The sequence below is a fragment of the Ranitomeya variabilis genome, chromosome 1 (assembly GCF_051348905.1).
Source record: "Ranitomeya variabilis isolate aRanVar5 chromosome 1, aRanVar5.hap1, whole genome shotgun sequence".
Lineage (NCBI taxonomy): Eukaryota > Metazoa > Chordata > Amphibia > Anura > Dendrobatidae > Ranitomeya > Ranitomeya variabilis.
Window position 1 is genome coordinate 379462836 of NC_135232.1, and position 12421 is coordinate 379475256.

Below are 12421 nucleotides of genomic sequence, written 5' to 3' on the forward strand. Positions count from 1 at the left end.
TTAAGGGGATATTTCAATATACAACACCTATCCATAAAATATATCACCCTGTTTACACTTAAAGGGAATCTGTCACCCTTTTTTTCGATTTGAGATAAAAATATGGTTCAATTGTGCATGAGCTCTGCATTACAGCAGTACATTTCATATCCCCCCGATTCCTCACCTTTGCTGAGAAAAAATACCTTTGTAATCTCTCCGTTTTCTTATGTAAATTACCCCGATCCGATAGGCGGGGCCTATTCGCCGTTTCTCCCCACCTCCTGCCTTGCTCTACGCTCTTCTTTCCTGCGTTGGCGTTATGTTTCTGCGCATTGAAGTGGCATCTCGCGCGTGTGCAGTATGTTTTGCCCAACAGTGGGCAAAGCATACAACTCATTATTGCGCATGCACCATTTTACATTATGTTCTGTGCCCCGGAAGTCTTGCCATGCAAGGGGGCATAGAACGTAATGAAAAATGTAGGCGCATGCGCAATAGTGATTTTGTGCTTTGACCACAGTTGGGCAAAGCATACTGCGCAGGCGCCAGAGGCCAATTCAATGCGCATGCGCAGAAACTGTACGGGATCTGTGCTATTCACAGATCTCGTTATGTCGAGAACGCCGAGGAGCGGGGAGGGAGACAGCGAATAGGTCCCGCCCGTCGGACCGACCGGACTAATTTACATACGAAAATGGAGAGATTACAAAGGTATTTTCTCAGCAAAGGTGGGGAATCGGGGGATATGAAAGGTACTGCTGTAATGCAGAGCTCAGGCACAATTGAACCATATTTTTATCTCAAATCGAAAAAACGGGGTGACAGATTCCCTTTAATACTGAACACACGACTGAAGGAGAACTTCCTTGCATCATGTTCATATTCTGCAACCCTTGCTTATGCATTAGAAATGTAAATTTTCACAGTAAAAGGAGTGTGACTCTTTGTTAATTTGTTTATCCATGTTAAAAAATAACATTTGTGTTTGATAATACTTTTTTAATGAATACACCTACTCTGTGCTGTGTTTAAAATATTTAAAGATGTATTAAGATATCACCTTAATCTTCTAAGGAATCTCTGGTACATCTTGATAAGGTAAACTGAGTTTAGCTCAACTCTTTTTAAATTTGGAAAATTTAAAGGAGACTGTGATTATTTTTGACCCATTAAACCTACAGTACATATTTTTCTGAGAATGAATGCCACCTCTGTATAGTCTGTCACTTTGGTAGTGTGAGGAACTTGGAACTGCTCATCCTATCTCACTAGGTCTTAATAGCGTGACATTGGGAAGGTGGTGTATTGGGGTGCAGAGTAAGCTCAGATCTGGCTAGCCATTTAAACCATAACTTTTGCTTAACATTAGTAAAAAACAGAGATTGTCTCTTATAAACCTACTAGATTGTGGCCCGATTCTAACGCATCGGGTATTCTAGAATATGCCTGGCGGCCTCGACCAATCAGAGACGCGGGATTTCCAGGACAGACAGAAAAACCCTTAGACAATTATATATATAGACTAGACTGTGGCCCGATTCTAATGCATCGGGTATTCTAGAATATGCATGTCCCCGTAGTATATGGGCAATGATGATTCCAGAATTCGCAGCAGACTGTGCCCATCGCTGATTGGTCGAGGCAACCTTTATGACATCATCATCGCCATGGCAACCATTATGACATCTATGTCGATACTGTGCCCATCGCTGATTGGTCGAGGCGAATTCGCGGCAGACTGTACCCGTCGCTGATTGATCGAGGCAACCTTTATGACATCATCGTCGCCATGCTGTGCCCGTCGCCTGGCGGCCTCGACCAATCAGAGACGCGGGATTTCCAGGACAGACAGACAGACAATATATAATTGTCTAAGGGTTTTTCTGTCTGTCTGTCTCTGTCTGTCCTGGAAATCCCGCGTCTCTGACCAATCAGAGACGGGCACAGCATGGCGACGATGATGTCATAAAGGTTGCCTCGACCAATCAGCGACGGGCACAGTCTGCCGCGAATTCTGGAATTATCATTGTCCATATACTAGGGGACATGCATATTCTAGAATACCCGATGCATTAGAATCGGGCCACAGTCTAGTATAGATATAGACTAGCAGTCTGCATATAAGCCATCCTGCAGTTACAGCCAGGAACATGGCTGGCAAGATTATAACACTTCTCTGACAACCTTTAACAAGACCATATAGCATTGTTTCATCTGCACAGTCCCTCTACATTTTCTAGGCAGAAACATGCCATGTTGGGATGGTGCTTAGGACCATGCTATGAACTTTTTAATAGGTTGTGAATGTCCTTCACAAGGAGCGGTAACAAAGACTAAGTCTATAGGTAATTATAGCATCCCAACAGGGTATATCAAAGCCAGGAGCCATTCCCTGGACTACCTGGCCTATTGGATCAGAAAACTTTTATTCAGTATGTGAGCGGAAGTGGTAAGACCTGACCTTTTTGTTTACCACACTGTCGTGTTACCTCTGGTAATATACCCACACCGCATTGTTTACCCATTAACATTGTGAGGCCGTGACCCCTGTTACAGCTAGGGGGCGCTGTTTGTTCTCTCCAGAATGCGCACAGAGGTGTAGTGAGGCCATGAGGGGGTATTGCAGTCACAGGTGTAGATGTGATTACAAATGGTGAAGAGGTGACTGATTAAAAGCCCTGTTGTATAGGGAGGGGTGTGTCAGTGTTGGTCTTGGAAGCAGACAGAGCAGTTGTCTGCAGAGCACTCCCTGTGTGAGACAACACAGGGACACATGGAGCCAAAGGGGCTGACACCCTGCATCCTGGACTGTCTTTTGTTTTCCCGGCTGCGATCCGGAGGATACAGTGTGCTGTGCACTGTGTGAGTTTTTTGGATATTAAGCACGTTTTCTTTTGAACTTGCTTGGGTCACTGCCATTTCACTGCGTTACGGTGCTACCGCTGCCTTACAACATAGATCCTCATATTATCTGGTCAGTGGGCCAGAATTACAAACCGTTACCATTGGTGCTAATATAGGGTAATTGTGAAAGATAAACTTAGACACTCAACTTATGTGAAGTTTTTTTTGCAATTTATTGTAGTCATCAAATAAACGTTTCGGCCTCAATGTACGGCCTTCTTCAGTAACAGAAACGGCTGCATGTAGATATTGGACATTCCAATTTGGACATTATATTAGTGGAAGGCTCAGAAAAGTGTGGCTGCATGTATGGCAGTGACGCGGCATGCACCGCTGACTAGCAATGTCTCCAATTTGATGACTACAATATTGCAAACAAAACTTCACATAAGTTGAGTACCTAAGTTTATCTTTCACTATATATGGTTTTGGACCCTACTAAGACCTCTTTCACACTTCTGTCTTTTGTCTCACGTCGAAATCCGTCGAGTTTTGAAAAAACAGGATCCTGCAAATTTTTTTGCAGGATCCTGTTTTTTCCCATAGACTTGTATTAGCGACGGATTGTGACGTATGGCCATCCGTCGTGCACTGGATCCATCGGAAAATAGCGGTCCATCGTGGAGAGAAAACGTTCAGAGGAACGTTTTTTCTGCACGTCGGAAAATCGTTCAGCGACGGGTCCTGCGCTGTCCGTCGTCGGCTATAATGGAAGCCTATGGACGCAGGATCCGTCACTGACCGTCACACACAGGAATCCAGCGACATATCACTTTTTCTTCCTCTGAGCATGCCTAGAAGGATTTTCAAGGCAGGGCAAAATCTCTCTCTCTCTCTCTCTCTCACTTCTGCACTGGAAAGATTCGGACGACGCATCTGTCAAACTACTGCACACGTTGCGCCCGTTTTAACCCTATTTACTAAACGTCTGTCGATACGTCTCCTCGATGCATTACGACGGGACACTGCCGACGGAAGTGTGAAACAAGCCTTAGGAACCACACCTGATAGTGCATACAGTTTTCTCTTTATTAATATAGGGTAATTGTCATAGGGCATCGATAAATAAAAGGTACGGTCTATAATTAGGATGGGCCATAAATATACAACTCTGGCAAAAATTATGAGACCACTGCAAAATGTTCAGTTTGTCTGTTTTTTCTCTTTATAGGTATATTTTTGAGTGAAATGTAAATTGTTCTTTTATTCTATAAACTTCTGCCAACATGTCTCTGAATTTCCAAGCAATAATTTTTGTATTTTTTTTTCTGACAAAGCAAAATGGTCAAAAAAAAAAAAAAAAGGCTTTCAGACGTCAAATAATGCAATGAAAACAAGTTCATAATCATTTAGAAACAATACTAATGTTTTCACTTAGGGAGAGTTCAGAAATCAATATTTTGTGGAACAACCATGATTTTTAATCACAGCTTTCATGCGTCTTGGCATGCTTTCCACCAGTCTTTCACACTGATTCTGGCGCAAAAATGTAAGCAGTTCTTGTTTGTTTGATGGCTTGTGACTATTCATCATCCTCTGCATTACATTCCAGAGGTTTTCAATGAGGTTCAGGTCTGGAGATTGTGCTGCCCATGACAATTTTTGCCAGAGATGTATGACGGGAGGTGCGACAACCGACACCCCTGCTGATCATCTGTTGCCATCTGTTGCTGGAATTTCTCAGTCTTCTGGAACACAGCAGCTTTGTCAATTCTATAGTGGCCACGGCCATGAACTGCAGATCCACACCCTATTCAGGTGAGTTTGGGGGTGACTCTGCAGTACCCGACCGAGACCACTATAGTTTTAACGTAGCTGCCATGTTCCGGCACCGTCCGAGAACTTCTCCCCGCCTCTGGTTACAGCTGATCTGCAAAGGTGCTGGGTGTTTCAACCCCACTGACCAGATAATGAGGGCCCAGCCTAAGGATAAGCCATCAATAATAAAGTAGTGACAACCTCTTATGAGTAAAAGTTGCGTTTTAAATGTCTATCTATGTTTGAGCTTACCATGAGCATAGTAGGCTGACTATTTGACAAAAGGAGACTCTAAAAATCATATATAATTTTTTTTTAAGGTTTTTATAATTGGATCTGAATTTCTTAATGATGCAATAAATATGTGGAAGGTCATTAAATAAATGAAAAAATGGAAATGATCAGCTTTATTCATTAAACTGTATGAGGCCTCTTTCACATGTCAGTATTTCCGGTACGTGTGGTGACCGTTTTCAAATGAACCAGAGACACTTGCACACATAGACACATTCAAGTGAATGGGTCTGTCGACATGTCACCGTGATTCCACGGACTGTGTGTCCTTGGTCAAAATATGCTGACAATCCATTTTTTAACAGCAGCACGGTCCGCCAAAAGTCCCGCATACATGCACACTGATGATACATGGATGACATCTGTATGTCAGTGTGACACATACCAGCGCCTGGGAATCGGCCGACAGCTACCGTCATTCTCCCCTGTTGGCGCTGCCATCAGCTCTAGCAGGGGACAATGTTGACGCTGTATTCAGCTGAAAACGGCAAGAACAGGTGGAATATTCATCAGACGCTGCCTGCGCTATAACTGAATAAAAATTTTAAAAAAAGAACATTGGGTTCCCTTGTATGTTTGATAACCAACCAGGCAAAACTGACAGCTGCGGGCTGCAACTCGCAGCTGTCAGCTTTAGCAAGGTTGGTTATCAGGACGAGGGATCCCCACGCCGTATTTTTTTAAATTAGGTGAAGAAATAATTTAAAAAATGGCGTGGGGTCCCCCCCAATTTTTGAAAACAAGCCAAGCTGGAGGCTGGTATTCTCAGGCTGGTAAAGGGCCATGGATATTGGCACCCAGCCTAAAAAAGCAGCCCGCAGATGTCCAGAAAAGGCACATCTATTAGATGCACCAGTTCTGGGTTCTGGCGCTTTGCCCAGCTCTTACCACCTTCCCTGGGTGATGGCAAGTGGGGTTCATATCTGTGGGGTTGATGTCACCTTTGTATTGTCTGATGACAACAAGCCCACGGCTTAGTAATGGAGAGGCGTCATCTATAAGGCACCTATCCATTGCTAATCCTATTGTTGTATTTTAAATATACACACCGCAAGTGTAAAGTATTTTATTTGAAATAAAAGCAAAAAATACTTATCCCTTTTTATTTAAAAATAACAAACACAGTTATACTCACTTACCGTTCATTCAATTGAAGCCCTCATCTCCTGTAATAAAGCAAAAATAAATAACAACTATGTGCCTCACCTCTCCATTGCTCTGTCCCACACTGTAATGCATGTCTGGGAATACAGTAAATATTTTTCAGCCTTGACGGTACCAAGATGTGACTGTCCAGTCTGAGAACCACTGATGAATAAAATTTCTCACAGTGCTGAGGTCACCTGGCAGGGAACCCAGCCTCAGTGACCCATTGTAACCTCAATGAGGTCACCGCTGCTCACAAATGCGGCGCTTGCAGCAGCTCATTCATCAGTGGTTCTCCGCCTGGACTGTTGAACCTTGGCATAATCCAGGTTTAAAGCTATTTATCCCCAGACATGGATTACGGCGTGGGACAGAACGGCGGATAGGTGAGGGATATGGTTGTTTTTTATTTTTGTTTCATTACAGGAGACGAGGGCTTTAATGGAATTTGAATGTGTTTTGTTATTTTTAAATAAAAAAGGATAAGTGTTTTTTTGTTTTTATTTCAAATAAGACTTTATACTTGCTGTGTATTTATTTACAATACAACTATAGGATTAGTAATGGAGGCATCTTATAGACGCTTCTCCATTTCTAAGCTGTGGGCTTGATGTAACCAGACAATACAAAGGTGACTTCAACCCCACAAATATGAACCCCACTGGCCACATGTACAGGGCAAGTGTGAAGAGTAGGGCAAAGCACCAGAATTGGCGTATCTAATAGATGTCTTTTCTGGACAGCTGCTGGCTGCTATTTTTAGGCTATAGGGGGGCCAATATTCATGGCCCTTTACTAGCATGAGAATAGCAGCCCTCAATTGTCTGCTTTAGCTTGGCTTATGGTCAAAAATGGGGGGGATCCCATGCCATTTTTTTTTTTAAATTATTTATTTAAATAATTTAAAATATGGTGTGGGGTCCCCTCTATTCTTGATAAATAGCCTTGCTAAAGCTGACATCTGAAGGTTGCAGCCTGTAGCTGTCCATTTTGCCTGGCTGGTTATTAAAAAATACAGGGTAACCCATGTCATTTTAATTATTTATAGTGCAGGCGGCAGCTGATGAATACTCCTATCAGCCACCGCCTGCTCTCACTTTTATCAGTTGAATACAACTTTCAACATTCTCTCCTGCTAGCGCTGATTGCAGCATGAGCAGGGGAGAATGATGAGAGCTGTCTTCAGAACCCGCGCCTGTGAACAGCGAGAACAGTACCGCTGCTTCCCAGGTGCCAGTACGTGTAATACTGATGCGGCACACAGTTGCCACACGCATGCTACAAGTATTGCACACACAAACACATAGACACTGATATCTCCAGTACTGTTTTTTCCAGTACCGGAAATGTCAGGACATATGAAAGAGCCCTAAAGTAAAGTTCTAATAATAAAAATAAAAGTTAGGCCCAGCTTTACACCACACAAAATGTATATGTTTGTGTTTATATTGTTTAATTCTATTTAATCAGCAGACCTTTTATATATGCAGAGTAACCTCTCCCTGGATTACAAAATTACCCTAATTGATATGGGGTTAGTGATTGAATATTTGATTGGAGGAGCTTATAGAAGCAGCTACACAAGGAAGAGCTTCCGTGCCCTATACAACAGTCTCTACAGAAAGCAAAAGGTGATTATTTATCTATTCTTTCTTTTGGTGTGGGAGGTGGGAGTGGAGGTTTGGGACTATACTTTGAAATCTTTCTAAAAAAGTAAAGAAGAACCTTAAACATTAAATAAGAAATCCAGCATTTTTGCGTGCTATATGGCTGCATAGAGTACCACTTGGGTTGTCTACCATGTTGATTTATTCTTCCTGTCTGATATGGTTTTCCTAACAGTCTACATTTCCACTAATGCCTCTGTTTTTTTTATAAGAGGGGAGAGTCTCTCCACACCGAATTTGCTTTGCTATGAGTCCTATCTATGGATAGTAGCAATAGATCAGTTACATTGAAATACTATTCCCAAAGGCTATGATCACACTTCATTTCTGCAGCGTTCAGGTTTTTTGCATCAACTCTCCTTAAATCAGAATTCAGATGAACCCCTGACAGGGCCATAGAGTGCAATGATATACAAATGGAGCTCAAGAAAACTCCTGTTTTGTTTTGGTTTTTTCAAAGTGTCTGTCAATTCAGACCGGCAAGGAAACATAGCAGACTATATTTCTGTGCATTCTGTGCAGAGACTGACATTCTCAGAAAAAAAAATACATGTGGTGTTCACGCGAACTCTGCTCATATCATTGCACTCTATTGTCCTGTTAGGGTTTCGTTTGAACTATTTTTATTTTACAGGGGTTGAGACAGAACCCGTGAATGCACTACAGAAATGCCTTGTGTATAGAGTCTAGATTGCACTGCGGAGTATCGGTGTATTCTATGTGATGCATTTTCAGCCTATCTTGCCCTGCCTCATGCTTGTGATAGGTTTCTGCCAGTGCACTGAAACTGCATCTCATAGGATCCATCAGAGAATCTGCACACATCAGATGCAAATAGGAAATACAGACTACCACTTAATCATTGTAAGACATCGCAATACTTAGAGTAACCGTCGTTTTATTTTTTATTTAATTCATCTATAATACAGTACACAGGAAAATAAACAACTTTGTAATATGTTTTATCATACAAATCTTACTGCTTTCTCTCTTTGATCAGTCATTATTAAAATTCTCAATTTAAGGTAAAATCTGTATTGAGTGAAGCCAGACTTTCAATGTATTGCTGGTGGGTGTTGGTCCACTGCCCCACGGGTGGGGCTTACTTTGGAAGGACATAACTAGGTGACTACCAAGTACTCACTAGAGCCTCTGATGGTGAGGATAGACCTTGCTGCTGTATAATCACCAGGAACCACTCTTGGGCAGTCCCTGGGTCTTCAGCAGCTGACTGAAGGGTCAGACACACGAGTACAGCTAGACTGAGGCAAAGATGTGGCCAGACAATTGGGGTCAGGGCAGGCAGCAGAGGTTCAATGTACGTAGCTGAGGTCAGGAGCGAAGAGGTCAGCATAAATAGGTAGGTAAGCCGGGTCAGAAAACAGGAGAGCCCATACTAAAGAGAACCTTAAAGGATTCTAGACAGAGACTGAACTAGAACCTTAGATCAGATGAGGAGCGGAGGGAGGAGCTACCTAATATAGTAGAGTTAAATTTCTGCAGGATCTAGCTTGAAGGATCTCTGGTTCTTGACTTGTCAGCAGGGTCCCTGGCCCAAACGTAATGTAACGCTGGTGGGTGTGGACACACTGCGCCATGGGCCAGGCTTACCCTGGAGGGGCATGACTAAGCATCTTCACTAGGGCCTCTGAAGGTGAGCATGGGCTGGGCTGCTGGTAAACACCAGATACCACTCCAGGGCTGTTCTCAGGACTGCAGCAGTTGACCAGAGGGTCAGAGAAAGGGGTACAAGATACCGAGGGGCGAGACAGAGGCGTAGTCAGATGGTCCGAGGTCATGGCAGGCAGCACGGGTTAACAAAACAAAGCCGGAGTCAGTGATAGAGAAGTCAAACTGAGCAGGTAAACGGGCTGGGTCGATAATGGAAGAAAGAAAACTGAGAAATGCATGAACAGGTATAGCAGACTTGTAACCAACGTCCTGGCAAGGAGTGGTGGGCGAGAGCTGCCAAATATAGCACCTGTGATTGGCTGAGGAATTCAAACCCTGCAGGACACAGCAGGGTTAAGTTCCTGTGGGATCTGGCAGCTTCCCCCCTATAGCCATGTGGAGATAACAGGGATATGCTGCAGAGTTGTAAATTTTGCGTGAACTCAGCGCTATGGCCAGACATGAGGATAAACAAGGCGGCGGACACAGTGAGGAACGCATGCGAGATACCACCGTGGCATTCCCATTATTCAGACAGGAGATGAGAGCTGCTACTGATAAGATTCTCTGTAGATAGGAGGAGGGAGGCGCTTTCCTCCAACATAGAATCTTATCAGTAGCAGTTGCCATCTCCTATCTAAGTAATGGGGAAATCTGTCTTTACTGAGTACAGTTGTTACCCGAGAATTGGCACTAGAGTTCTAGTCCTCTTCCTCTCTGAAGAGACAATTTGCACCCGAGAACTGGGAATTTTGAAAATGAATGACCAATTCAGGAGAAAAAAGAAGCAGATCTCTCTGATAAGATATATTACAAAATTGCTTAATTGTATGTGTACTATTGCTTTATGAAATATTAAAACGCTTACTCTTTAATATATCCCTGCTCGGCTCTATAAGGCAGAATGAGCTCTTCACTTGGCATACAGGGAAGCGGAGTATATGGGGAGGGAATGTATCGGAGAGCTGTCGGGAAGGATTTGATTGGTTCTGATGGCATCCTGTAGTTCTGTGACAGTGATCCTGACCTCCCGCAGGGATATTTTGATGGAATTGAGCTGGAATTAAACCAATTCCACAATTACGATATTTCTTGTGAGTAAAGTATTATATGCCAGAAGAAATATAGGTGCTATGTTAGGTTTCCCATAGATTGATATGGACTTACATGGACCCTTATACACTCCTATAGATTTACATAGCCTCAGTTTTTTTTTAATATGCAAACTATAAATAATAAGACAGTTAGTTGCCAAGTAAATCCGTCTTTTTTCTCCTCCTTTTGATGTTCTGCCAGAGGACCCACAATTCCACGAACAGCTTGGCACGAAGTTTGTCTCATCTTTCGCTAAGCCAGAACAGTCAGATGAACAGCAAGCTTGCTTCACCCGAGAATACCTTGCATTCCCAGTTCCTCCGGACAGCACAGCCTTATAAGCGCAAGGTGATCCATCCAAGTTTTAGATCCAGTTTAATTGAAAATGTTCTGGTAGAATCAAGTTTCTAATTTAGCCTATGCACGTACTGGGCTGGAAATACTAATTTAGGGTATGATCTATGTCATTTATCTGTACGGGTCAGAAACATATACAATGAAATGACAGTGTTCTAAATGGAATCAGTCACCAGGTGTTTGCTATGTAATCTGAGAGCAGCATGATATAGGGACAGAGACCCTGATTCCAGTGATTTGTCACTTACTGGGCTGCTTGCCGAGTTTTTTGTTTTGTTTTTTTTTTTAAATCTGTTTTAACAGCTTTAAATGATCAAAATAGGACAAGTTGTCTCGTGCCATGTAGTCCTCCTGTTCTGTGTAATTCCGCCCACAACTGTGATTAGCAGCTTTCCATCAATACACCGAGAGCTGCCAATCAGTGGTGTGAGCGGGGTTATACAGAGCTCAGCATTCAGAGAACTCTCAGAGCAGCGGCAGATACAAACGTGTTGGTATCAAAATAATATCAAGCAGCCCAGTAAGTGACACATAGCTGGGATAAGGGTCTCTCCCTCTACATTATGCTGCTCTCCGATTACATAGCAAAAATATGCTGACGGATTCCCTTTAACGCTAAATTTCATAGAGAAAGGCTCCTCTTTGTCGCTCATGTTGATTTCACAATACTATGCATAAATGATTTCACAATACAATTACACAGCATATTATATGTTACCTTTACAAGAAGAAACACTTCTCTACTGCAATTCCAAGAAGTTCACTGAACCATCGAGACTTCTACTATTGGGAGCCTTTTTGGCACTAATATTTGGCAACGTCTGTTATTGCAACATGTAACAGAAAGTGATTTACTATTTTGTTACTATGCGTAGATGAAAATACACAACATTCCTTCACATAACCAAACCAAGCTTGTGTATTAGTGAAAAAAGTGCTGTCTGGTGTCAATTACAGGTGCCGGGTTTTTTTTTGGCGGGGAAGTGGAGGGGTAGTTCATCGCCGCAGTAACTTGTTGCCTTAAAACCTGTATTTAAGGAGAACCTGTCATCTCTCCGACATGTTTGTTTTGGTAAATAATTATATGCTCCCTCATTTAACTATTCTGCAGCCCCTTTACTGTTCCCCTATTATTTCTGCTAAAATATATTTGAATAAATTGACAACCAAATGTTACCTTTAGGGTGACGTTTCCACACCCTTACACTGTCCACTCACTGCTGTCAGTATCATGCTGTTTAGGCACTTGCTCCTTTCACAAGGAAAATGGTAGCTCCCAGTTATCGATTAATTTATACATGTCTAAGTGGAATTAGATTAATATTTTATTTTTTCATGGGGAATAGAAAACGTGCGTAGAGACCCTGATGTCAGCGACATGTTCCTTTTTGGGCTACTTGCTGTTCTTTTGATAATCTCCTCCTGGAAAAATGTAATTTTATCACTAGAGGACTAGTAAACCTACTGCCATATAGTCCAACATATTCATAAGCTCTGTATAACCTTGTCCCCACTACTGATTGATATCTTTCTGTGCATAGGCAGAA

General features: G+C 42.5%; 1 protein-coding gene across 2 annotated transcripts in view; it reads left to right on the forward strand.

The window, feature by feature from the left end:
- Window positions 1-12421, forward strand: part of TRPM6 (transient receptor potential cation channel subfamily M member 6) — a 292688-nt gene that overhangs the window by 119684 nt on the left and 160583 nt on the right. For both annotated transcript variants that reach the window (XM_077249032.1, XM_077249033.1), the window contains exons 14-15: window positions 7575-7715; window positions 10719-10865. In XM_077249032.1, the coding sequence (XP_077105147.1) occupies window positions 7575-7715; window positions 10719-10865 (288 nt within the window). The remainder of the gene's footprint in view (window positions 1-7574; window positions 7716-10718; window positions 10866-12421) is intronic.